This window comes from Oenanthe melanoleuca, chromosome 7, assembly GCF_029582105.1.
Source record: "Oenanthe melanoleuca isolate GR-GAL-2019-014 chromosome 7, OMel1.0, whole genome shotgun sequence".
Lineage (NCBI taxonomy): Eukaryota > Metazoa > Chordata > Aves > Passeriformes > Muscicapidae > Oenanthe > Oenanthe melanoleuca.
This window is the reverse complement of record NC_079341.1, coordinates 2,183,879-2,197,216: the sequence shown is the minus strand read 5'-3', so window position 1 is coordinate 2,197,216 and position 13,338 is coordinate 2,183,879. Positions and strand designations below refer to the sequence as shown.

Sequence of the window (13,338 nt, the reverse complement as noted above, 5' to 3'; positions counted from 1 at the left end):
AAGCTAAAAGTTGAGATGAGCTTAAATTGTTCAGCTCTATTAATTTGAGAAATTGGATGGAGCCAATGTGAACAATAAAGTAACAAGGATAAATTTCCACTGCAAAAACAAAGAGCCTGTGTTAACCAGTTACAATTAGAGATTATTTTCTTTGGGCTCCCAGGAGTCCTAATCCCACTGCTTCCATTCCTTCCTCTCCTGTGTGGCTTCCCCATTGGAAAGAAAATTAAAACACTGCCCCATAGTCACTGCAACACCACCACAATAGGCAGCAATTTGCCCCAGTTCCTGTTGCCTGCAAAATATTTTGCTTTTAGAGCTTTATGTGAAAAATTAAACCTTTTTCTTCTTAGAGTGTCTCTGGAATGGTCACAAGCCTGTATTTTGGAAAGGCATCACAAGGCAGCCCAGCCTTGGCTGGGGCTGTTCCCTCTGCCAGGACTGGGTGAGGTGATGGGTGTGCAGGGATTGATGCCCTTAGTGGTCCCCACAGCAAGAGGGAACATTTCTCTTGGGTTCAAACCCTGACAGAAAATGTACATGGGGATTACAGTTAAGATTAGGGGCCAAAAAAGGCCTGGATTACTCAAGATCCTTGCTTGTTTAGCTATCAGTGTGGAAAAATGCATTGTCCTGCCCATTTCAGAGTCCAGGGTATCACCTCTGCCCCTTCTACCCATCCCAAGACCTTCCCTTGGTGGGGGTCAGTTGGCTCCAGGCTTGGAATCCCACACATCCCAAATTGTTCACAGCACATCCAACATTTAGAGGACTGAGTGTGAACTGGGCAGTCTGGGGAACCTCCCTTAGGAGTGCTCGAATTTTAGAGAATCATGGAATGGTTTTGGTTGAAAGGAGCTTTAAAGGTCATATTATTCCAGGGACATCTTCCACTACACCAGGCTGCTCCAAGCCCCATCCTAAAAGAAGAGCTAAGCTCAGCCATCAGAAGCCAAAGCAAGTATCAGTCACTGTGCTCATCCCAGGGTGACATTTCTGCCACCAGGACTGAGGGACAGTTCATCCAGGGGCAGAACTGGGAGCTGACTGTGTCACCCTGGCCCAAAGGGAACCCTCAGCCCTGGGGCTAGGACATGCTCAAGTCACTATATTGATTCAGCAATTGGCACACTTGGAAAAATGCACAGCATGACTGTGAGAGGAAAAGGAATGATCACCAGGTGTCTTGTGTTAACACAAGCTTATTTAAGAAAAAAAAAAAGTGCTACTCTACCCCAAAACTTGTGGGAAAGCTTGATTAACAGTAATGACACCACAACAATCTGATTAGGCTTCTCCAGCCAATATTCACTTGAACATTATCAAATACAAGCCTCCAATAAAAGGTTTTGCTCAATACTCATCTGTTCTCTAAGTAGTACTTGAATGTGTGTTACAAAGTCAAGTAGTAAATTATTGCAAAGAAATGAACCCTGAGCTCCCAGAACCTTTGTTCTCAGAGCCTCAGCAAGTTAGAAAACACAGCAAAAAAATAGGGAGTGTATTTTTTCCACTTAAAAGTCAGAAAATCATAACCTCCAAGAGCTGGGAGGATTCCAAACTAGGTTACAATTTTCTACCTGTCGAGGTTCATCAGGTGTGCAGGTTCCTGCAACATTTCTCCTTGAGCTGGAAATAAAGGATTTCCTTCTTTTAACTAGTTGTTTCCTTCCTGCCTTTGAATAACTAGACCAGTAAATTCACTGGTGAAAGGCACTGGCACAAACCCACAAAAACAGAAGCAGAGATCAGGTGCTTACCTGAATTTGAGGAGGCAGAATCTTCCTACTTGTGTTGATATCTCAGCTGCTCATACCAAATACAACCAGCCTGCTGGATCCCAGAAAACTGGGATTTTAAAGTTTGGTGGATTTGGTTCTGTGTCTCCCCCCTTTTTTTGTTTTTCCAAAAGGAATAAAGGGCTTGAATAAAACGTTGTATGTTTTAAATTTTTTAAACAGCTCTTCTGCAGAACCAAATCCACCAAACTTTAAAATCCCAGATTGCTGGAATCCAACATCAGACCACTAAAAAAACACCCAAAATCCTGTTGCAGGCAGCAGGTACAGCTCCAGCTCATTAACTCTGAGCTGTCAGCATCCTTAACAACTCTTTCCTTCTCTGTATTTCCATTGCAGCTGAACTTCAAACGCCTGGCCAAGCTCCTGCCCCAGTTCCTGAGGGCTGTGAAACCCCAGGACAGGGTGCTGCTCGTGGGCACCACCAGGAGACCCTTTGATGCCAACCTGGGACCTTTCTGCAAAGTTTACCAGAAAATCATTCTGGTTCCAAAGCCTGACTACCTCACAAGATTTGGCAAGTATTTCAAGTCCTCCTCGTGGTTAAAATTCCTGTTCATTGGTTAGTTATCCTCAGAACTGCCCTTCAGCTCAAGTCCTGAACATTTAGGTTAAGTTACAGGCTAATCCAAAAACCAAATAATAAAAGGGGAAGTTGGGAGAAGAGTTTAAAATACTCTTCACCAGCAACTCACATTTTTCCATGAGTTTAGTGTGCACCAAGCTCAGCCTGAGCTAGTTCTCCTTCCCTGTATTGAGCACAAGATCTATTTCAGCACATTTTCTATTTTAAGCTTTTTTTTTTTTTTTTTTTTTAAACACAGAGATTCTGAATTTCTGGTTCCAGTTTGCAGTTCTGAAATTCCAGTCTCCATACTCTAAACAACACAACTTCTCAGCCTCTCCAAAACCAAACCTTGCCAGGAGGATTATATTTTCTCTTTCACAAATTCCACTTTTTGTGCTTACAGATCAAGAGAGGAATTGTACAGGCATCCCTGATTTTGCATGTCTGGTCTTACAGTGACAGGCTCTCTTTAATTCTGACAAATTCACTGAATTTTCCATGTACTGAGACTCAAAGCTTGTAAGGAAAACAACTTTTTTTTCTAGCTGTGTAAACTGGTTTAATAAAACAAACTTCCAATGTTTTGAGATTTTAAGCACCCTGAAGTCTGCAATGAACAGCAATAGAAGAAAAGCACATTTGGCTCAGGGACCTTGCCACACTTTGCTCTGTCCACAATGTCACCTTCTAACAAAACTCCTACAAACACACTGTGCAGTGCACATCCTGCATCCCTCAGAGGCAGCCAGGGTACCCAGGTGATGCACATTTGGGCAAGCCCAAGACAGAGTTTTGGCTGCCTAGCACATTCTAAATCTCTCCCACATTCCCTAAGTTTCCTGGTGTGGATGGGAAATGGTCACCAAGCAAGAGAACATGTGTTTCATGTTAGGTTGCAGCTCTGAGAAATTGCTGAGAGATAAGGGGACATGAGCAAAGCCTAGAGAAAGGAGGTGACAGCAGCTCAACTTAGCTGTGCTCACTTCTAGGGGTTGAACTGTCACATTCTGGGACTCTCACCACTAACTTGGAGTCCAAAAAAATGGCCAGCTCCAGGGATTTCAACTTGTGTTGACTTGTTGCCCAAAAATGTCACTCATGGCATTATAAATCAGAATCAACTTGTAGCTTTAATTCTTTGCTGCCCCATTTCAGACAGTGCCTGGCTTGTTCTTCAGCTCCAGCCTTCCCTGAAGTTCTGTGGATCTTCACCTCTCAATCCTGTTAGTTTTCAGTGCCCATTTGAGAAGGAAAGAGACTTGTTTTGACAGAAAAATAATGACATAACAATCCTTGTAAGCTGCAGTGCACAGCTACCTGTCTGCTGCAGCCCTCCCTCTGGTTACAGACCAGAGTATTCCAATCTGTGCTCAGTGGGAACAGTAAATATACAATGGAAATCATTAAACTGGAAGATTCACAGCCCCACACTGATTTCTTGCCATTAATCACCCAGCAAGGCAGTGCCTTGTGTTACACACCTGCACCAAGAGCTGCAGCACACAATATACAACCATGCTTGCTCTTGTGTGCATCAATTCCTCTTTTATGAATTAGTGATTCAGCCAATATTTATTGAGTACAAGCAGGATTCAAGTGGGAGACTACAATTTGCTGGAGAGAAAAATGCAGTGCAGAGCTGTCAATAGTTACAGGCTCGAGTCTGTGGTATTGATGTTGCAATCCAAGGAAGAGCAAGGCAGCTTTTTTAGCAGTATCAACCTCCAGCCAACATCTTCATGCTAAATCTGAGCATTCAAGCACAGCCAGACTCTAAATGTCTCATTCAAGAAACTTTTTAACCTCTCATCCATAATCCTCCTAATCTTTTCCAAATATTTCCATATAATGCTTTAAAGCAAAGCCTGAGCAGACAACATCAAAGTTCTCCTAAATTTCTCTGAAACAGATCCTTACTTGACATGAATAAACAGATTGGTGTTATTCCTATATTTTGGAAGCAAAAATCTCAGCCACTTCACAGCCCCAAAGAAAACAACCATGTCACAGAAGTTCACAGCTGAAAGACACAACCAGGTTCACTTTTCAAGTAACAAGCAAAACCCCAATCACAGAAAATTTGCACCTTGCAACACATGCCTGCATAGTGGCAGCCTTTGGGACATGGAGTCCCCCCAGCAGCCCTGAGTTCAGCAGGAATCAGCTGTGGTGAGGGTCAGAGAAATAAAAACAGGCTGTTGGTAAAGGTACTTAACTCTGCACATCCAAATGGGAACACTGGGCAGGTTCTGTGTGTGCACACAAGCAGTTCCTTCCACTTTCACACACATACCCACCCCACTCTATGTGCCCTTAATGACTTGCTGCAAAGTACTGAGTGGTGGCCAAAAATCATCAGTAATAATTTTTAGGTCTAAAGACCCCCTATGCTGCAAATCTGAAGATGAAGGAAAGCACACACACACACACAAAATTTAATCCTGGTTTTCCTGATCAATAGACCTTATTTTCTCGTTTCAGTTTCAAAAGAAATTATAATGAAATATGTTTCTCCTGCTTTCCTTGAACTGCTGCCCTTACACTGTCTCTTTTCCATGTCCTGGTGCTCAGCTCTGTGGAAGCACTACATCCTGCAGGGTGGTGGGACCCTCACCAAGCTGGTGAACCTGAACTGCCTGGCCCAGGTGTCGGATGGCTTCACCCAGGGCCACGTTGTGGAGGTGGTGCACGCTGTGCTGACTGAGCTGAGGCTGCTGCAGATGGCCAGGAAGCCCCTGAGGACTGCTGAGTTTGTCACTGCTCTGGCCACACACGACCCAGTGTACATAGAGGAGGAAGAAGCATTTCAGGTGAGTTCTCATTCCCTGCCACATCCAGCCACACTTGATGTAGGGACCTGCTCACTCTTTGAATGATGATTTAGGGCTCAACAGCACCAAAACCCATCTTCCCCAATCTGGGGATGTGCCAGTCCTTATTTTGGCAGCACAGCTGGCAGAGTGCTTTGGTGAACCTGCTGCTGCTCATGTTCAGGAGAGCAGCCTCCACATGCATGGATAAGACATACAGGAAGAATTAATTCCATGCATTTGTCCTTTTCCTTCCAGAGCTCAGGTGTTCAGCAAGCCTGGATATATCACCTTGAGTAGGCAAACACCTGGCCATTCAATGTTCACACAGGGATCAAGATCTAAGCCCTTCTCTTTAATAATTTCTTGAAAAGGTTTCATTTCAGGCTTTAAAATAAACGAGTTTCTGCCTCAAGCTCCATCCCACTTCTCTTTCTGCCCTTAGGGCTATAAAATCCTGAGGGCAGACCTGAGAGCATTTGAGGTGTATTTTATTCACAGGCACAGGGTGCCCAAAAAGCTGTTGCTGCTCCCTGGCAGTGTCCAAGGCCAGGTTGGCAGGGGCTTGGAGCAGCCTGGGATAGTGGAAGGTGTCCCTGCCCATGGCAGGGGGTGGAAGCTTTAGGTCCCTCCCAAGCCAGTCTGTGGTTCTGTGATTCTGCACATGCCTCCAATATCCATGGATCTCTTCCAAGCCTGATAAATGCCACAAAATCCTTGGCACTGGGCAGAGAGCCCTGCTGTGCCCCAAGGAGCTGCAGGCAGCCCACACCAGGGGCTCCAAATGAGGCAAGGCCTCTGTACTGCTCCAGGAGACCCCAAAACAGCTTTCTCCATCCATACCCCCCATACTTTTTACTGTTTATAAACCCCCTGCTTTTCCTGGCTGGAGGATTTCCTTGTCCTGCTCCTTGAATCCCCCAGCACCTCCCACCACAAACAGGATGCTGATTCTCACAGCTTTCTCCAAGGCTTCTTCCACTGCTGTCCTAATGATAGTGCATATTTCTCAATTTCCATTTAGAGCCATTTGGCTCACTCAACACAGGCAGCATTTGTGATATTTGGCAAATTGCTCTTTTTTTTTTTTCTCATGCTTCCTCACTAAACCAATATCTCTCCTCAGGGAAAGGCTAATGGTTCAGTGTTACAGCAAAGGGAAAAAAAATACTCCATCATTCCCAGCTCCAAGTAGTAATCCATTTGTACCCTGAAACATGAGAGCAAGTATTTAGTGTGAGTTTAACTTGAAAATATTATCCCAGTTACTCTGAAATGTGCCTGTTTTGTACAGCAGAAAGTGCCCAGGCAGCTCTTCATTTGGAACACAGCTCAAATGATCCTGTCCTCAGCATCCCATGGCAATCATCTCCTTGCATTAATTACAGCCCTTAAGAAAGTATTTCCTTTTTATCTGCTGGAATTTAGTTTCCCTTAAATGTCATGGAGCCTTGCTGCAGCACCTGTGAGGTGGCACAGGGGAAGAGGATTGTCAAAATAGCCTTTGCATTCATTAATATCAGTAGTCCCCATTTCTCCTCACACAGAAGCCCCACTTCCCAAGCCTCTAACCATTGCAATTTCTGGACTTTTCCCCTTGCTTTGCTTTGTCCCTTGTGGAAGGGGGGCAGTTAAACACTGTGTTCAAAGTGAAGATTAGCCTTGTGATGAATCTTTGATTTTTCTTCCCTGAAAGCATGAATCTCCCAGTCCAACATTTATATTCTGCCAGTGTTCCAAAATGAATATAAATAATGCAAAAATTTGTGACAATGTGATTTCTCCCTTCCAGTTACTCAAATTTCTGCCCCAATTACACATCCACATTTTTTGAAATTATGAATTAGTGCACCAGAGAGGTTGATACAAATCCTTACACAGAAAGGATTTCTGGAGAGGCAAAACCAGCTAACCACACCAGTTCTGCCTGGTAGTGACTGGACCAAAATCATGGAATGGTTTGGATTGGAAGGGACCTTAAATCTCATCTTTTCTCACCCCATTCCATGGGCAGGGACACCTTCCACTAGATCAGGTTGCTCCAAACCCCATCCAGCCTGGCCTTGAGCACAACCAGGGATATGGCAGCCACAGAAATACCTAAGAAAACCCATTCCAAAGCCTGTGGACATCATTCCTCCAAAACCCAAATATTTTAACTCTGATCAGTCACTGCTGCCAGGAGCTTATATCCCCAGTTCAGATGTTGGTGATAAATGGACTTTTATTTTAGCTGTGTCTGAGGAGCTGACTTCATTCATCTCACAGAACAATTACACCAGTTAGAGAGACAAAAAGTTACTGCTGTGTGCTGAAATATTTGCACAAAGAATTGGGAAGAGATCAGAAAGAGACATCCCAGGTCTCTTGGCTTCTCCTGCCAAATGCCTCTGAGTCCTGTGCCAGTGAGCCAGATCTGGCAGGGAGATGATCACCCCACCAAACAGCTCTTTCCACCCCACCAGAAAGCTCTTGGCAAAGTTTTTCTACTCTCTCCACCTCCCACTTACGGTCTGGAGGGTGTTACACCCAGGACACAAAACTGAGGGGAAAATAAAATCTCTGTGGCCTCATGGAATCTCATCCAGGAGCAGAGACATCACTGGGTTCTCCTGGCTTCCCTCAGCCACTTCCAGGGAAGGCAATTCCTGCTGGAGCCCAAATTCCAATCACCACCTCATCCCTCTCATGGGAAGGGCCACAAGCAGTAACACATCCCAGCTCTGTTGTTCTCCCAAAAACAGGAATTGGCAGCAAAATTCAAATTCACTGAGAGCCCTGGGGTTCCTGCCCATGACCACCCATGCTAACTTAGGTGTGGGCACACAGGAGGATGTTTTATCAGTGAGCTCAGGGTTTTTGGAGGAGAGGTGCTCAGCTAATTCAGATAATTAAAGCAGAATTGCAGTGTCCAGCAGCTGGATGTTTGACCCCTGCCAGCCACCTGCTGACAGTATTTTCTGCAGGGTGCCTGCCCTCATCAGCCCTTCCTGAGGCCCAGAAGCAGCTCTTGAAAAGATGACACCAAGGAGGAACATCTGGGATCAGAGAGGAACATGTTGAGTTTTCCTTCCCTATAGCTCTTCTCCCAGCTTCTCTTCCTGTAACACACACTGGGCAACTGGACAAGGCAAATTCTTCAGGGATGTCTGAACAGGCTCAGGCTGGAAGCAGGATTTGGGATGGATGAGATGGAAAAGGCAGATTTTGCAGGATGCCATGTTTAGAGGGAGGTTGGAGATGGCATGGGCAGAGATGTGGCATTAAATAGTAGCCCATGGTCATGAAGGAAGGCATTTTATCCATCACGGTCAATGCCTGGTAGAATTTGAATCTGTGGTTTAGGCAGGACTTTGCTTAGAAAGGTTCTTGCACATCCAGGGAAGGAGTAATTCTTTACCCCTTTAAAGCCTCCCCTGCTCCTTCACTTCACATCATTCTCACACAGCCTGGAGCTGCCTCCCTGACACCACAGCCCAGGAGCTGGGCAAGCCTGCAGAGCAGCTCCAGCAGAATCATTTACAAGTCACAGGCCTGTGAACAGGCATCTGAAAGCAATAAACAGGTTCTTAATGTTGGGGGTTTGTTTTGCTTCCTAAGCTCCCTCATGGAAATCAAAGCTGTCTGGATCGATTTGCAGAGGCACGAGAAGGGGATGATTTGTCTGTTGCCAAGTCTGGAGCAGAGGGAGCTCTGACAAGAGCTATATTCTCTGGAAATAGGGATGATCGTGGAATTCAACATTTCCATAACTATAGCAACACAAATGGCCCAGCTAAGCATTGCTGTTAATGAGACTCAGCTCCATCAATTGCTGCACTTCTTGGTATAATAATGTTCTCAAGAGATCTGAGGGTTTCATTTTGGCTTCTCCACCAGCCAGCCTGGATTTTAAGAGGTTTGGGTTTTTAAAAGAATTCTCTGTTATAGTACTAAATGTTTAAGTGGTCTGTCTTGCCTTGTTTTTTTTTTGGTTTTTAAATTTTTTTAAAATTTTATTAAAACATACAAATGCTTTTTGATTCTCCAGGCCTGGTATGCCAAGACCCCACTGGGGAAAGCGTGGATTGCAACAATGGCAACAGTGCAAGCAGAAAAAGCAAAGAAGAAAGGAAAGAAAGGGAAGAAAGGGAAAGGGAAAAAGTAACTTCCCTGAGGATTTTTCACCTGGCCCTACCCAATCACAACTCTACTTCACATGGCAGATTAATGCTCCTCAAATTATTGGTATTCCAGGGAAGATAGTTTCTCCCCAAATGAATTTTTAAAGTTAAAAAAAACCAGATGAGATGTAACATGTAGCTCTCAGAGGATAAAGAGTTAATGAGCACTGACTTGCTCAAGAATTATTTATTCTAAGAGATTTTAGGGGGCAGAAGGGTTCATTACTCAGGCCTGTAACATACCATCAACTTTTAGGCCATACTCATTTATTTCAGCAAGTAACTCTCCTTAAAAATTGATGCCACTTTAATGTCTTTCATTACTTTAATACCCTATATGCTTTATAAAACTAACTGCTTTATATATCTGTGGGTCTAAAGTGTTACAGTCCTCAATAAAACCATTACAGCTATAAAGACTGCTTTTTAATTGGGATGGATTAGGAGGCACTTCATGCAATCCACCACAAGCTGAATATTTACACAGCTGCAGGAGGAACAGCACTGGCACCTTTTGAGGCCTTAGCATGGACAAATTCATATATGTGGGTGTCAGCAGAAAAAAGCAAAGCAGCTAGTGCTAATTTGGCTGGATGTCCACCAAAATCTGTTTTTAATCTATTTTGCCACAGAAAATAATGCCTAATTAGCATGTTTGCACAAACAGCAATGAGTTGGTTGCTTAATGCACCTTGTTTGCTCACAAATCAGCAATTTTGAGGGCAAAGGATTTATTAAAAGTGCTTAGAACACTCTAAAGTTTTGGGACATCCTACAGGGCACAGATGGAAGCAGCACCACCTTCCTGTCAGGCAGAGATTCATATTCACCAAGGTCTTGTATAAGAGTCACAAACACTTGTTTTTCCCTCTGATCACACAATTCCTGTGTGGACCTGACAACAGGTAACTGGAAATACACAGCCCACCATCCCCAGGGAGCTGGGGAACCTCCCTGTGCCTGTACCAACAGCCTGGGAGGTACAAACTGGCCAGCAGTGCTGGGAAGGGGATGGTATTTCCTAAGAGGAAACCAAATGGAAAAAGGCACTCCTGGCATCAGGAATGCCTGAGAAAAAAGGCCTGGGAAGATCCATGGGTGTAACTTTAACAGCACAGAAAATTAATCAAGCAGTTGCATCACTGTGCACAGTGGAGGGAACTGGAGGGTCTGGTTAATAAAGGGAGTTTTCTCCCTGGAGGCTATCCCAGCACACAGGATTTGGGATTTTTGTGGTCCTTTCTAGCTATATTTTACTGTCTGGCACAGGGCTCCCCATGATGTCACCCTTCCAACCTCGAGGCTGCACCTCCAGCCCTGCCAAGGAGATCCAAGCAGTAAGAGAAGAAATTCGTGTTACATCTCACCTGTGCAACCCCTCAGGACATTTCTGATGGACACCAGCCCTTCACTCAGCTCTCCCAGCAGAAATCCAGCTGCTGGAATCTCCACATGACCCAGACAGGAGACCCCATGAGCTGCCAGCCCCCAGGTTCCATTCACTGCAACAGCACAGCTACAAACATTAGCTTTCCATCCCTTATTCTTTGGCTCCCCAAACTCAGCAGCACACCCCAGTTTCATCACATAAAGTACTTCTAACTTCATCCTTGGGGAGAAAAGCCAGGCTCTCCAAAGAGGTGACAGACAGGGTTTGTGTTTCAAACCCCCTCATCTCTGCTCTCATCCGCATGGAAACTAATTTGGATAATTCTGCCCTCAATCTTGCCGACAGCAGAGCCCTCCTCCCCACAACAGGTCTGACAGCACGGCCTGATGTGATGAAAGGACCACATTTCAGGAGGATGTAAGCAAGCCCATTAACTCATATTTCAGCAGCTTCACTGCAATCTCCAGAGCAAAGTAAAAGCAGCTGACTGGCAACATCCATCTCCAGGGCACAGCGCCGAGCCCATGCAGGGAGGATGCTGGACTGGCACAAACCTGCAGGTTTTGCCCAATATTCACCAGCTCATGGGGAAAAAACCACCAGGGGATTTATCCTTTAGGTGTAGCTTGCACTGGTGGCTGCTTGCATTTATTTCTTTCTGTGAAGCCACAGCTGGTTTAACTACAAACAGCTCTGTGTGTGCAGCAGGTGACAAAACAGTGGTGATGTGTCCCAGGCCAGGCTGGACAGGGCTGGGAGCAACGTGGGATACTGGAAGGTGCTCATGGCACAGGGTGGAACTGGATGGGATTTAGGGTCCCTTCAAGCCAACCCATCCCATAAAGCAGAAAACTCAGCCCTGTGGGGCTGCCAAGCCTCCTCAGGAGAGGCTTCTTGTAGGAGAGGGAAGAACGAGGAGCAATTTTAATGCTGTTTATAATTATTATTACAGAGAGTGCAGCTATTTGAAAAATGAATGAAGCAGCTGCATCAAGCAGAGCCAGCACACACAGTAATTTCAGTGTCAGTGGCTGAATTTTTCAATGAAGTGGCCCTGGCTGGCTCTCCAACATCCTTCCCACTGGGAGGCTCTCACAGGAACACCTCTAGAAATGCTCCTCCAACATCTCCACCCAGAGATCTTTCATGGAAAGAGAAGATTGTGGCTTTGCTAAGCCCAACACAACTGCACTCTGCTTTCCAGCCACAGCATTCCCACAACCTGATGGAGGAGGAAAATCCTGCCTCCTCCACCCAGCCAAAGGTGAGCTCTGAGGGACAGCAAAGAGGGGCCAGGCTGCTCTGCCTCCTGGTGTGGAGGTAATCCAGCAGCAGCACCAGCAAAGTTGGGAGAAGAAGCTGTCATGCTCATTTATATATGTAAGTGATCTAGAGAATTATCAGCTAAATTATTTAAATGTCCCATTACTATTAAATTACTGGGCATTCATTGTAAGAACAGTCATAATACAGTAACTAATTTGGTATTAATGTGAATGTCAGCGTTTCATTGCAGTTATTTTGTACTTCATCATCAGATAATTTACCAATAAATTAATTGGCTTAATTGCTTCCTGCAAACTCAGGAGAGCTACATATGACATGACTTCTATAGGAGTCTTCATGCTTAGTCCCCCCTCCTCCAATTTTAACCACACCAAGCAGGAACCCCTCTTTGGAATACCTGGAAGGGGGAGCAGAAGAAATAAAATCTTGGCATTTCCCTGCCCTGTGGGTTTTAATGTGCTTTAAATACAGCCCTACCCTTGGAGTAGGACAGGACACAGGGAATGGTTCCACTGCCAGAGGGCAGGGATGGATGGGATATTGGGAAGGAATTGTTCCCTGGAAGGGCTGGCAGGCCCTGGAATGGAATTCCCAGAGTGTCCAGGGCCAGGTTGGACAGGGCTTGGAGCAGCCTGGGACAGTGGGAGGTGTCCCTGCCCATGGCAGGGGTTGGAAATAGATGAACATGAGCTGTTCTGCCTCCTCAGCTGCACCAATCCCGAGATGGGATTATTGGGATCGCCCCTGCCTGCCCAAAAACCAACTGCTCCAGCGCTGGGGTTTGCAGCAGCAGCACAAAAACTCTCTGGCAGCCACAGTGAGTGTCCCAGGGCTCCCACTCTTTTTTCCCCCAAGAGCTCAAAAGTTTTCTGCTGTTTCTTTCTCCAGAAGATGGGGAGGGAAGAGTCCATCGAGAGCACAGTGGGGAAGGACAGCTCTTTCCTCCTGTTTCTGGCTTTAAATTTTTTAAAATGAGCGATCAGGGCTCTTCTGCAGCGTGCAGCAGGCTCAGCGCTCCTGCACCACCAGGGAGGGATCAAAGTGATGGCAAAATGCTGAATCTTGGTGGATGCTGATTTCCCAGCTCCTGTGCAGTCTGCAGCTCGCCAGGCTGGCACAGGGACCAGCCCCAGGTGGCAGCAGCCCAAGGGAGCACATCCCACCTCCCTGAGAGGAGTCCCAGCCCGTTTTTGAGGTTGCCATCAGAATTCAAAAACAAGCCGACGTTTCTCAGCAAAACCCCCCAAATCCGGTAACACAAAGTGAAGCTGACTGTTCTATTAACTCCCATCCTGCATCAGCAATTTTCTAAAGTGTGGAA

At 45.6% G+C, this 13,338-nt stretch overlaps 1 protein-coding gene across 1 annotated transcript in view; it reads left to right on the top strand.

Annotated features, from left to right (window-relative positions):
• Window positions 1–9,757, top strand: part of IQCA1 (IQ motif containing with AAA domain 1) — a 96,212-nt gene extending 86,455 nt beyond the window's left edge. Inside the window, exons 17-19 of the mRNA XM_056496771.1 lie at window positions 2,139–2,316; window positions 4,939–5,177; window positions 9,208–9,757. Of these exons, the coding sequence (XP_056352746.1) occupies window positions 2,139–2,316; window positions 4,939–5,177; window positions 9,208–9,324 (534 nt within the window). The 3' untranslated portion in view covers window positions 9,325–9,757. The remainder of the gene's footprint in view (window positions 1–2,138; window positions 2,317–4,938; window positions 5,178–9,207) is intronic.
• The last annotated feature ends 3,581 nt before the right edge of the window (window positions 9,758–13,338 follow it).